The 13,100-nt window shown below is 49.8% G+C and overlaps 1 protein-coding gene across 5 annotated transcripts in view; it reads right to left on the bottom strand.

Moving 5' to 3' along the window:
- The window catches only part of Ablim3 (actin binding LIM protein family member 3), a 113,330-nt gene that overhangs the window by 10,206 nt on the left and 90,024 nt on the right, over nucleotides 1-13,100 (bottom strand). The window contains exons 10-16 of one of the 5 annotated variants that reach the window (XM_004631279.2): nucleotides 11,008-11,163; nucleotides 9,295-9,324; nucleotides 8,716-8,842; nucleotides 6,593-6,640; nucleotides 4,001-4,135; nucleotides 2,560-2,624; nucleotides 508-655 (exon numbers count right to left, since the gene is read on the bottom strand). In XM_004631279.2, coding sequence (XP_004631336.1) covers nucleotides 508-655; nucleotides 2,560-2,624; nucleotides 4,001-4,135; nucleotides 6,593-6,640; nucleotides 8,716-8,842; nucleotides 9,295-9,324; nucleotides 11,008-11,163 — 709 coding nt within the window. The remainder of the gene's footprint in view (nucleotides 1-507; nucleotides 656-2,559; nucleotides 2,625-4,000; nucleotides 4,136-6,592; nucleotides 6,641-8,715; nucleotides 8,843-9,294; nucleotides 9,325-11,007; nucleotides 11,164-13,100) is intronic. The other 4 variants (XM_023715275.1, XM_023715274.1, XM_023715277.1 and 1 more) reach the window with 4 other exon arrangements.

The following is a 13,100-nucleotide window of genomic DNA, read 5'->3' as shown; positions in this document are numbered from 1 at the left end:
TTGTGGTGGTTAGGACAGAAGATCAGTCAACTTGACTGGCTTTGGTATTCATGCTCTGAATTGAGATATTTCTTCTGGTATGTCTGGGTGGCTCCTGGTGGCACTGTATATGGGTGCTATATGTCGTTCCCAGATCACTTCCTGGCGGTGCTGTTCCCCTGCTCTGTTTCCCAGCTTCCATGAAGGAGGCATCTTTGCTCTACCATGATCTTCTAATCGCAGACCATAGACCAGTTATGAGGAACCTTTTAGAGCTTTCAGTGATAACAAACATCTGGCTGCAACACATGTGCTGTAGCTTTGCCACCACTGCATAGACTGAATTCTCCGAAGCATGAGCTAAATTAAACTCCTGTGAGTGGTGGCTCAGCAGCTGGAAACCTGATCTATTCAGGGATCCACTGCCTGGGGCTTTGGGGAAGAAGTAGAGGATGTGTAGGCTGTGCCTCCCAAATGCCTGGCTCAAAGTGTGCAGCTAAAGTTGTTGGCACGTGAAACGGCGCTTACAGCCATTGAGGGACATATCATAGCCTGCTGTGTGCAGTGCCTCGCGGCTACTGGTGGAGCTCCGGGGAGGGGTCCAGGGATCCACGTAGGAGCTTGACCGGGCTTTCATCTCCTCCTTCAGAATCAACCGGCCAATTCCACTCTGAAGCTGCAGGTAGAAAGGAGCGAGATGAAGTTAATAGGAAGTGAATGACCTCAGATGGGACAGGCTAGGGAGAGGCTGAGCGATGGATGCTTTCTAGGCAGCCTCTGTCCTGTTTGCCTCAGACCCCGCCTCCTTGTGGTACTTCTGCTTTCCTGAGGGCCTGCATCTTCCTTCTGCAAAGGTCCTAAGGTCTGTGAGGCTCTGGAGGTGGCACGAGGAAGCGGGACTGGACAGTGACAGAATCACATTACCGTGGCCACAGTGATTGGTTTAATGACAAGCAGACTTAAAAAAACTGAGGTGAAAATCATATAATGTAAAATCAGTACAATCCTGTCACAGAATTGATAGGGGATTGACTGTGTATTCCCTCACTCTTGGATACCAAGCTCTGTAGAGCCTCATATCTCTTACATAAAATGGAGTAGTATCCATAACTCCCCTATGCGCATCCTCCCGTATGCTGTAAATCATCTCTCGGTGACTCAAACAATACAGCGGAAATGCTACGTAATAGTTTTTATGTGGTACTACTTAGGGAGTAATGAGAAATAGTCTGTGCCTGGTCACTACAGACAATTTTTAAAAACTATTTCCTATCTGCAGCTGGTAAATCCATAAAGTGGAATCTGCAGATACGGAGAGCTGGCTGTGAGCGATTCAGGGGCACTCAGTAAATTCACAAGGCTATGCCAGTGCCACCTCAGTCTTTCCATAGCATCCTTATTCCCCCAGGGAAGGCTCTGCAGCTATTAAACAATCACTCTCCATCCCCCTCCTTCCCCAGACCCTCTTACACATCAGCTTCTGTTATGTCTCCATAGATTTGCCTATTTGGATATTTTATATAAATATAAGTGGGAACATATGATATATGGAATTTTGTGTTTTTTTTTTTTTTCCACTAGGATTGCATTCGGGATTCATACACATTGAGACATGCATCACTACTTCTCCTTTTTTTTTTTTTTTTTGGCTGAGTAATGTTCTATTGCACAAATATGCCATGTTTGTGAGCTGATGGACATTTGGGTTTGTTATGGCTTATGTCTAGACATCCCCGAAAGCCTCATGCAGTCATAGGAGGGACTTTTTCAGAGGTGGCTGCATTTAGAGGGTGTGATGCTAGGATTGATTCATGTGCAATGCTAGGCCCAAGGGCACTACAATTAAGGGTGTGAGTGCTACCTGCCTAAGTAGCCTGGACGAGCTATAAGAGATAGAAAGAGCAGTGGGCAGCTCGTATTGCCTTGCTGCCTTCTGCCCACCATGAACTATTTCTTCCTCTGCAGTGCCTATCTGCCGTGCCACCCGCCTTGGAGCCAGCCACTTATGGGCGGAAACCGCTACAAATCATGAGCTAAGTAAACTTGTCCTCCTTTAACTTTGGGTATTAGGTATTTTGCCCCAACAATGAGAAAAATAACTAAGACGGGGTTGTTATTACCTTTTGACTGTCATAGCTAGAGCTGCTATGAATATGTTTGAGTCCAGGCTTTTAATTCTTTTGGGTATATCCCTAGACATGGAATTGCAAGGTCTCATGGTAATTCTATGTTTAACTCTTTGAGGAACTGTTTCCACAATGGCAGGACCAAATTACATTCTCAGGGGCAATGGGGAGGGGGCAGCCACTGCCTACTACATGATAAGTACCTGTCTGAATATGAAGCCAGCAGAGGTAAGCCCCACAAGGGAAGGTACTTACTACATGTAACACCCTGGGACATGTTTTGGGGGGAGCAGCTAGATCTAGCAATATCTGATGCTAATCTTACCATTTAAATTTTCAGTTCTACAAAGTTATGCTGTTCTTTTCTTTATTAAGTAAATTTGAATTTGTTTTTTGAGACTTGTAAATGAAAAAACACCTCTAAGCTCCAGACTGAGTGATGTGGTCTGCTCACCTTGTGCATGCTGCGGTCAAAGTCGTCTTCCTCTCCTCCCGATGAGAACCTTCTGGCTCGGGGCACTGCCAAAGGACCGTGGGATAAGCTCCAGCATGTTCTCCCCACTCATGCTGCCCTGGGTGAAGCCACTGGGCCGACCTTCTTTCCTTTCCCTTTCTCTTTCCTTTCCTTTCCTCCCCTCCCACCCCTTCCACTCCTCTCTCCTCTCCCCTCCCCGTGCCCCTCCCTCCTCCCCTCCCTCTCTCCTCCCCTTCCCTCTCCTTTCCTCTTTCTCTTCCCTCTCCATCCCTCCTTTCCTTCCTCCTAATAATCTCATCCAAGATGCATTCTGGAAGTAGTTCTATGTTTGATCTCTCTGAACATTTACCTCCCATGAGTGCTGGTCCCTGCTCACATTGGGTTAAAGTTCTTTCTCTGCATTATTTCCTTTTCTAAGTGGAGAATTGTCTGAGGATGATGAAGGGGTCATCATGGATGCTGAATGTCCATGAAGCTTTGCTTAGACTAGACATTCAATTAGTAAAGCTAAGTGTTGAATGAAATTGGATCTTGAAGGCCCCCACCCTCATCCCCAGCCAAACATGAAAGATTAGCTTGGCTGTCTGACTGGGTGGGCTGGTCCCAAGGATGAGGGTGCCTACTTATCAGAGTCTTCCATCTCCCACATTTTCTCTTTTTCCATTCCTCACATCATTTTTCACCCTATAGCCAAAGTGGCCTCTCAAAAGCATAATTGTAATCATGTCACTACTTCCAATAGTTCTCCACTGTGTAGGATGATAATCAAAATCTTTACTTCACCTCGATCATCCCTCCACTTGTTCCTGTCCCTCTCCAGGCTCAAGCTTAAGCAGAGAGCTGTTCCTTTTCTCCAGTGAACCTGCCTTCCCAGCCTGGGTCTTTGCTGATGTATTTGAGGGAATGTCTCTATGCACCACCCCCACTGACCTCCTTGAGCCCTTCCTATGGCAACTGAGTCACTGCATCTGAGAAGCGTTTGCTATCTTCTGGATGGACTGCATTCCCCAGACATCAACTCTTCCGCCCCTTGGGTATTATTTTCCCTTTTCAGCTGGGACCTATGTCTGCTTCACAAGGGCAGGAACCTGGTCTAATTTACTACCCAGTGTAACCCTAGAGCCCATGGCTGGCCCTTAATACCCACTGTTGAGTGAATAAAAATCCTCAGTATAGCCTTTTTTTTTTTTTTTTTTTTTTTTTTTTTTTTTTTTTGTGGAACCGGGGATTGAACTCAGGCCCTTGTGCTTGCCAGGCAAGCGCTTATTCTACTGAGTCATCTCCCTGGCCCCAGTATCGCCTTTTAATGAAGAATTCTTGTTCAGAATGATTGTATGAAGGAATGGGTGACTGTCCTGGCCTCCCTAGTTCCTGGCACAGGAACCAGGGCCCCGGCCCCAGGGACCTATGGGGATGCTACCTTTGGGAGACCCATGATAGGTCCAGTACTCAGACTCCGCAGCATAGTAGGGGTCTGGCGAGTAGGCTGGACTGTACTTGGAGGCCTGGCTGATGTCTTCACTTGTTTTGCTCTTGGTTGCTGTTGACAAATCACCTGCAAAGAACCCAAGGAGAGCGCTTCAGGAGAGCAGTATGCCTGGTTGGAAAGCACACCCTTGTCCCTGCCAGGCTCAGTTCAAGGGTGACCAGTCACTTCAGGGTCAGGGATCTTGGGAGGAAGGTCTGGGACATGGAACATTGGTGCTGGAAAAACCCTGGGCCAATCTCTTATTTTATATCAGGGATCTGAAGGCCAGACAGGGGAAGGGGTTTGTTCGAGACCACACCCAAAGTTTGCCTCAGAACTGGCTCAAACCCGAGCTAAGGGTCCTTTCAACACATTCCACCTACTCCTCCTCTGTCTGTTCCTTAGTGAACACTGAAGCTGTATCCATAATAGAAAAGCAGCAGTTCCAGGTGACCTCAGTCCATTCCTTCCTGGCCTTTTAATTTTTATTTATTTATTTATTTATTTAGTGTGTGGCTAGCTCAGCCCACCAGGGGGCGGGGCTGGCTGGCATGTGGTGCTGGGGGATTGAACCGCGGTCCCTGTGCTTTGCTTGGCTTAGCTTGTTCTAAGTAGGTGCTTTAGACCACTGAGCCATCTCACCAGCCCCCTTTTAATTTTTTAAATTAAATCTTTTATTTATGTAGTACAGGGTCTAGGTATGCAGCTCGGACTCATAGTGATCCTCTTGTTTCAGCCTCCCCAGCGCTGGGATTACAGGTGTGTGCCATCACACCAGGTGTTGGTGGCTGGCATGGTGCACCTGGGGTTCCAGGGTTAGTGTGGCATGCAGTCAGTACTGGGGATTGAACCTGGGTCCTTGCCAGGCAGGTGTTTAGATCACCGATCTATCTCCTCAGCCCCCTTCCTGGTACATTAGAAGCCTGCCTTATTATGAATTTGAACCACATCTAGCAGGGAGCTGCTGGGCAAGGCCTGGGTCCATGTAAGGTAAGTCTGCCTTCTCCTTATGCCCAGAAATGTCACCACTTCACTGGGGGCTAAGTGGCCCCAAAGAGGGAGTGTGGGACAGCAAGTCAGCAAAGTTGTGCTCTGTTTCCAGGTCTGCCACTTAACTCACTAGGAACACCCCTGCCCATCTCTGCCTCAGAGAGACAGAGACAGAGACAGAGAGACAGAGACAGAGAGAGGCAGACAGGGACAGAGACAGAGACAGACACACATACACACACAGAGACAGAGAGAGACAGCAAGAGAACAAAAAGTAGTATGACACTGCAATAATCTGGAAGGGAACTACTGAGAAATGTTAGGGATGAGCTCCATATTCCATGGAGCTGGAGCAGAAGAGCTTAATGCCTTCAGCCAGCAGGGCCTTCGTACCCTTCCCTAGCAGCACTTGTGGCCAGTGTGTGTGAGCCCTCCTTTGATTGGCTCTTGCACAGCCCCTCCTGTCAGCTGCCCTTTGCCCTCTGATCCATGCAGCCACCTCCACCATGGAGCCCTGAGTCTGCTATGGTGCTGTCCTTCAGGGCCCAGTGCGAGACTCCATGAAGCCTTGAAAAGCTTGGAGCATGGGGGCATTTCAGGATGCGAAACCAAACCAAATGTGGTCAGGGTTGGTGCCTTCCCCTGGCTCCGTGGGGGCATGCAGCACATCTTCCACAGCAGTGCGTACTCATGCACATGCTCCCAGACTCAGGGGTTCACTCAGTCCCTGATTGGCTCCCCTGGAGACCAAGGATGTCTCTGCAAATTTCAGGGACTTGAGCACCAGAACCATTATTTACACTTGCGCTGCCCCACACATCAGCTGGCACAGGACTGCTTGGTCCACCTCCAAGCTTATCCAAGTCTTTGGTTGCCTCTTATCCAACTAGGCCAGTGAGTAAGTGAGGGTGCTCAGGATGGCAGCTGTTCCCCTGCATCTGCCAAGGGAGGCCTGTGCTTATTCAACTGAAGCACAGGAAAGGCTTTTGCAAAAGTGAGCAGGAGGTCCCAGTAGTGATGAAGGGGTTTGTGTTTCTAATACTGCCTGTAGGCGGGGATTATGGACAAAACCAGTTCGTACAGATCCTGGGCCAGACTCTGAGTGACTCTAATTAACAGCATCTGGGACTTGGAAGAGGGTAAGGAATATTTCTTTTTAATAAGTCTCTAAGGAGCAGATGGTCTCTCAAGAGACTGTGACTGCAAATACCTTAGCCCAGTAGTTCCCAGGCTGGGCTGGGTATCAGAATCATGGATGAAAACTGTCAAAAATACATTCCAATTCAGTCAGTTTAGGATGGGATCTAGGCATGCATATACACCCCATATAATTATAATAAATATTTTTGGGTATCATTGTCTTGGACGTATCATTCTCCCAGGCTATGTGTGTTTTATAAGAATTACTCTGCTTGTGAGTTGTAGGACACCAGACAGTAGGACCAAGTTGTGGCTTTGCATTGGGCTGCTTGGTGTGGCCTTGCAGAGTCAGCTGCAGCCAGTTAATGTCCCCCTTTCCTTTTCTGGCCAAGCCCTGTCTGCCTCTGACCGTACCATGCCGTTTGTAGATCGGGGGTTTCCGGTAGATGTTACTTTCTCCAGCTGCCAGACAGATGAGGAAGGGACAGTGGGGAGGAGAGAGAAAGACAGGAGAGAAGGAGACGGTACTTGGTCAGTTGGTCTCTGAAAAGAGAGAGTGTCAGCAACTTTACCCAAAGGGCCACCATCTTTCTCCAGATTTGAACCTCCAATCTCATCCCAGCAGGTTCCAGGTAAATGGGGGGAGGAGTGGATGGGTACAAATGGTGCCAAAGAAGAGACGTGGGGCTAAATGGTGGGCATGCAGGGCAGGCAGGGAGCATGCTCAGCAGGTCCCATGCAGGAAGGTATCCACTATTCCTCCCGGTGGCCATGCCTTCTTCCATGTGAGAGTCCCCAGAATGCTGTAGCCACATTTCACATTGTCTCCCCCCTCTGTGCAAGAACCACACAGGATGGGACCCCTCTGGGGCAGCTGAGAAAAGTAGAGATGAAACAGCTGGCAGAGCTCTTATGGGGAGAGTGAGTGGGGAGTGAGAAGCCGAGCCCAGAGCTGGGAGGTAGGGTGTGGCTGGCTCTGCTGTAACTCGGGCTGAGACCTTGTCCTGTGAGGCCACACATGCAAGCCAGCCAGCCCCCGGCTCCTTCCCATCCGCATCATGTCCTCCAGTCACGCCGGCTTTGCACAGGCTGTTGCCCTGCCTGGGCTGCTTTTCCCTGGTACCTCATGCACGGATTCCTTCTCTTCCTTCAGCTTGAACATTGTCTCCTCTAAGCAGCCCTTTCTGACCACTTTGCCTAGCCCTGCCTCAGTCACCCTCATGATGCCCTGGCTTTTTAAAAGTATGTGTATAGCATTTATCATCTTCTGAGATTGTCCTTCCATTTTTGGGGGAGGTTATTTTATATATTAGAATATATATTCCATCAAGGCAGGATCCAGGCTGCAGTGAACCCTGTTGCAATCTCAGGGCCTACTTGCAGGATGGCAGAGGCTGAGGGGGAGCCGGATTGGGAGTCAGTCCCCAAAGCTCTGATGCTAGCAGCCTTTACCACTGGTTCATTGCTGGTCTTCCACGCTTGGGGATTTCACACTGTCTGTCTGTGTGTGGCTTCCTTGAGGTTCTGATCAAGGTTGGTTCAATCAGGGAGACTAAAGCCTGTGGGCATGTTGGGATTTGGGGTGGCTGGAGTCATGATGGTTAGGAGGGCCCCAAGAACCAGCTCCTCCCCAGTGCCTGTGTAGCACCGCCTGGGAGGTCAGGTGCCCAGCACCCCCCGGAGCATGCACCATGCTGGGAAGCCAGGCTGCAGCGCCTACCTGGGATGTGAAAGTGCTTGGGAGCCTGGTAAGAGGTCGGAGTGGAGGACCTCACATCTAACTGGCTATGGTATGGAGAGCTCCGGCCACTCTCGGGCCCTGGAGCACCGAGGTATTGGTCCCCAGAGAGAACAGAGGCACAGAGAAAACAAGCATTAATGCAGTGGCAGTTAAGGGAGCGGTGAGGTGATGACAGCAAGGATGGGGGCTAGGCATCCCAGCGTGCTCAGCTCTAGTGAAGAAGCATGTGCTTGCATGCGCTGCATCTGCAGGACAGGCTTCACCTGTCTCCTTGCTTGACCTCACATCAGAGCTAATGGGTCATAAGAGTCAACTGTGCTGGGCTTCAGTCAGGCGCCTTCCGCGTCTGCTTCGCTCCCCAGCTCCTGGATGGGCTCTGCCCATAACTGCCCCTTTCTCCCTCCAGGACCTGATTTGACCCATCCCAGGTTGATTGGACTGTCTGGGAAGGGGTGGACCTTTGGGTGAAGGCCATTTAGCCAGGCACTTAGCCTGGCTGTCCTGTGTGGATGAGGCAGGCCCAAGCATGAAGACAGAGTCTTCTTCCAGCCAGGGATGTCAGGCTGCCTGCCTCATCCTTCTCCTGGCAGCACCCACATCCCTCTTGTCTTTTTGCCCCTTCTAGGAACATCTCAGAGATCCAGTCAGGCCCAGACAGACAGGCGAAGGGTCACAGGTCTTCAGAAGGCCATCCTGTCATGGAGATCCTGGGGGGGCCTGTGCTATCTCTGCACCCCAGGGACACCAAGTTGCTGCAATGTCCCTGAGGCTCCCATGGGGGCTTTGCCTTCCTTACCTGAGCGGTAGTAGTGGTGAGGTGAGCGGGAAAAGGTGGGAGACATGCCCTGCCGGTAGGTGGGAGAGTCAATGTATCCCGGGCTGGAAGCCCGTCTCTGTCGGAGGTCCAGGTTCTCATAGATGTCCTGCAGGAGGAGGGGTGTGTGTGAGCTGACTGTGCCATGGCTGCAGGCAGTGGGGACACAGCATGGAACGGGGGATTCTAGAGGCTGGGGCATGAATACAGAGGTCCCTTTTCTGAGTTACACACATAGCCTGAGAGGGTGGCAGAGAGATTTTAGGACTGTCACGTATCACTTGAAGTCCGTGGATGGAACCCATGGGTCAGTCCCTGGAGTCCTGACCAGGGATCACAGGAACTCGAGGAAGCCCATCTCTGGTAGAATGGCACCTTAGGTACTCTGGCAACCATTGCCACCCATGAGGTTGTTGCCCTAGCTGGGGCCAGCACTTCAAGCCAGGGATCAAGCCTCTGGGGATGTTAGGGAGGGGTGAGATCAGGACCTTTCTTGGTGAGCATAGAGGGACACAAGGACTCAAAGGTCTCCCTAAGCTTTGTATATACCAGCTGAATTACCTGTGAGTAGGGAGATAATGTTCCCAGCGACTTAGAAGTGAAGAGTTTGGAGTCAACCATGGAGTGAGCACAGGGAGAGAGGAAGATAAGAGGAAGGGACAGGATAAGGTTAGATGGTTTTGCACAGAGGGCCTGCAGCTGCCCCATGGTATCCCTATCCAGATAATGCCTCCCTCAGCACTCCAGAATGTCAGAACTGTGGATAAGAAGCAGAGTACTTTAATACTGTGTTCCCTTTGTATACCTGGAAAAACCAAGGCCCAGGGACATATTAGGGCCTGGGCCACATGGGGGCTAGGGCCGCAGGGGCTTCTCAGGGAAGAGACGGTTGATATTGGCTTGGACTCAGGTTTTTCTACCAGAAGTTCTGAGCTACTTCTGCAGTCCTCCTATCTCTTTCCTGTTCACTATCCTTCTGTGGCCATGAGCAGTGCCCAGAGAAAAGCACCAAGGGCCAAGCTGTTGCCATCGACAAGGGAGTGGAGCTGGTGGGTGGCATGCAAACTGGAGGTTGTGTGACCCAACTAGACAGGGCGGCTGCCACTGGGCCTTAGAAGGTCATGCCAAGTGCCTAGCACTGACCAGCTTCTTAATTTCCCAGGCAAGTCAGAAATGCAAATTCTCAAGTGAAATTTCCCAAGATTTATATGATAACAACTAATTCACATTTCTGAAAGACACTGTGAGTGAATCAAAACATCTGGGGGCTGGCTGTGGCCCACAGACCCTGGCTGGCCATTTCAAACTTCAGAGAACAGGCTTCTACAGACACTTGGTCCCTTTTGTCCTGGTCCGTGGCAGGGATCACAGCTTAGAGAACCTCAGCATGAGGCTATCTAACCAAATGGAGGGGCCGGGGAGATGGCTCAGTAGAATAAGTGCTTCCCTAGCAAGCACAAGGGCCTGAGTTCAATCCCTGGTTCCACAAAAAAAAGAAAAAAAAAATCTAACCAAATGGAGAACCAATCCATTCAGAGACAGATGAGGTGTCTGAGGACACAGCTAGTCAGTGGTGGCTCTGGGACAGAAGCCTAAAATCCTGCCTACAGGGCCAGAGTTCCTTCTCCAATTATTGCAACTCAGGGGTCTTAGGATGTGGCTGGAAATCTCCTGGGATATAGAGAGCCAGGATCTCTCAATGTGATGGCCACCACACCTTCTCTAGAGAACTTTCTAGCAACGATGCACTGACTTCTAAAGCCATTTGATGAACCTTTAAATGAATCTCTTGCTTAGACCGCAGGGGCTTATGGTCAGGTACAAAACTGAGAGAACATGCTCACCCAGTGATTATGAGCTTCAGTGGGCACTGAGCCTGGCTGGGGGTGAGAGCCATGGCTGAGTAGAAGTAAAATTCCTTTGTAATGAGAAAAATAAGAGCTCACATGGTAAATGCTTCCAGACCTTTAGCTTCCACGCTATTGGGTTTAACAGGAGTATGTGGGCTGGGGAGTCCTGTTTATAGGGAGTGCTGCTACCTATCTCCAGATAGTAGAAAATAAGTCTAATGACCAATTTTTTTTTTTTTTTTGTTACAAAGCCAGAAAGCCAGGTTTTTCAATGAAACCTCTTGGTTTTTAAATGTTGGCTTAAATTCTAGTGTACAAGAGTCTGACGACCAACACCATGGAGGCCAAGCCAGTGATGATGCAGGGAGTTGAGACCCCATGGGGTCTCCTTCCATGCCCCACAGAGCGGGGCAAGACGCAGTACCTCTCCATAGCCACATCTCTCCAGCATCTCGTCGGACGTGTATCGGGAATGAGGCTCGTAGGAAATGAGGTCAGGGCGTTGTACCTCGTAGATGGACTTAACCTTGGGAAGAGCCGCCAGGTCTTTGTAATTAAGGATCTCATTATCCACTTTGGCCTGGGGAAGAGGGAAGTGGATAGGAAAGAAGTAGAAGGATAAGAGGGGAAAGAGGAAAGGGAAACAAAGACAAGGTAGAGGAGGAATGAACTTAGCTGGTTTCTGCTCAACACAAAATACTAGGATTGAAGTGAAGAGTTACAGATTATTGGAATAAGAACGATCTTAGAGGCCATCCATTCTAATAGTTATTGAGCCCAGAATTATCTCCTCTAAATGTCACAGCACGTCCGGGAAGTGTTCACATCATTCCTATTGTCCCAGGTGAGGAAACAGAGGGTTAAAGTATTTCAGAGCTTGCATCATTACCTGGTATCTTTGAATGCAGTCTGAAGTAAACAATCTGCATGCTGACTGTCTTCAACCCCACGCAGTGAGGATATCCCCATGAAGAAGATGGTGAAGACGAAGTCATCATGTGGGAAAACGTACACTAACATTGGGCAAGCATGTATCGTGAGCCATGCCCTGTCACAAGTCCCTTACATGGATTAGCTCAGTTCATCTGCACAGTTCACAACTCTAATATTTGAGTTATATTATCTTCATTTTGAATAAGGAAACAGAGGCACAGAGAAATCACACAGCCAATAAGCAGCAACATCCAGGATCTGAACCCAGGTAGCCTTACTGGGAGTCCCCACCCCTCCTGGCTTCCTAAAATGTCAGTTTCACTGTCATCCTGTCTGGAGGCCAGATTTGGAAAGTTGCCCCCTATAGGGAACTGAACAAAACCTCAGACTTCTGCTTGACTTCGCCTGAGCCCAGTTCTGTAGCAGGGTGTGGATTAGGAAATAGCTTCCCCTTCACGTGGCAGCCCACCTCCCCTGGCTCCTGAGGCCTTGTCCTTTCTACACCTCTGTCCTCCTCCAGCTGTCCCCTCTGTGACCTGGTTCCTGCTGTGGCAACCAGGATGGGTCTTTTCTGTAACCGCTATGGTCTGGAAGGTCCTGAGGTGAGGTAGATTAAGTCTGAGGCCACTGGAGACAGAATCCTTACAGTACTCTCCCAGTGCCCAAAGGCTAAGTAGAGTCTCAGGGCCTGGCTAATTAGACAGCACCATTTTCACAAGTACCTTTTATGACCTTCACTATTTCAGAGACCTCTTGAGACCCTTTCACTGCACTACCCCTGTCTCCCTTCCTGGCACAGACTGTTCATTCTCCACTGCCCTGGCCTCGCTGTCTGCTCCTTCTTGCCCTGATGTGAGTCCTGAGCTCCCTAGGTTGCAGCACAGCCTCTGTTGCTCTCAGGCAGGTCTGGCCAACGGGAAGGTGAGTGGAGAAAGAGGCCAACATACTTCCTACCCTTGCCACCTTCCTGCCCAGTGGTGCCTTGGTCATAACTCCCGCCTGGTGGCTGCTGCGCCATAGCTCCGGTCTCACCAGCCTGCCAATGCTGCTCTTTCTCTTGTCTCTTTATGGCCAGGGTGGCAGCAATACCCACTGCCGATGTCTGTGGATACCTTGCCTTTCCTTGGGGGCCCCGTGCCCCTTCATGAGCCACCCCTCCCAAGCAGAACTGTCATTTGAGGTGTGCTGTATGATTTCTGCCAGGCCTGTCTTGTTGCAGACACTTACACCTCTATCAGTTTCGGTGTATGTGGGTGAGGGGAACTTTCCTGGGGAGCTCACTTGCTGAAGTCATTGGTGCCTTTTGTCCTGTGGTGTTAGATCCCAACCTTGAGAACTCCCAGCATCTTACAAACTCATCTGGATGCACAGTCATCTGAGCACTTTTCTCCAAACCTCAGAAATACTATATTTATAGTTCTTCCTATAGCTGCCCTATTCATAGTGCTATAAATGAGCCATGGGTCTGCAGGCACAGTGGTTGAATAGTGGCATCTTAACATAATTAGGAAGGCAGGCAGGAAGGAAGGGAACACATGGGGGTCGAGCCACCTGAAGATGATTCTAGAAGTCATTGGGGATGGG

This window comes from Octodon degus, unplaced genomic scaffold (assembly GCF_000260255.1).
Source record: "Octodon degus isolate 3935 unplaced genomic scaffold, OctDeg1.0 scaffold00040, whole genome shotgun sequence".
NCBI classification, from domain to species: Eukaryota; Metazoa; Chordata; class Mammalia; order Rodentia; family Octodontidae; genus Octodon; species Octodon degus.
This window is presented reverse-complemented; position numbering and strand designations above follow the sequence as displayed.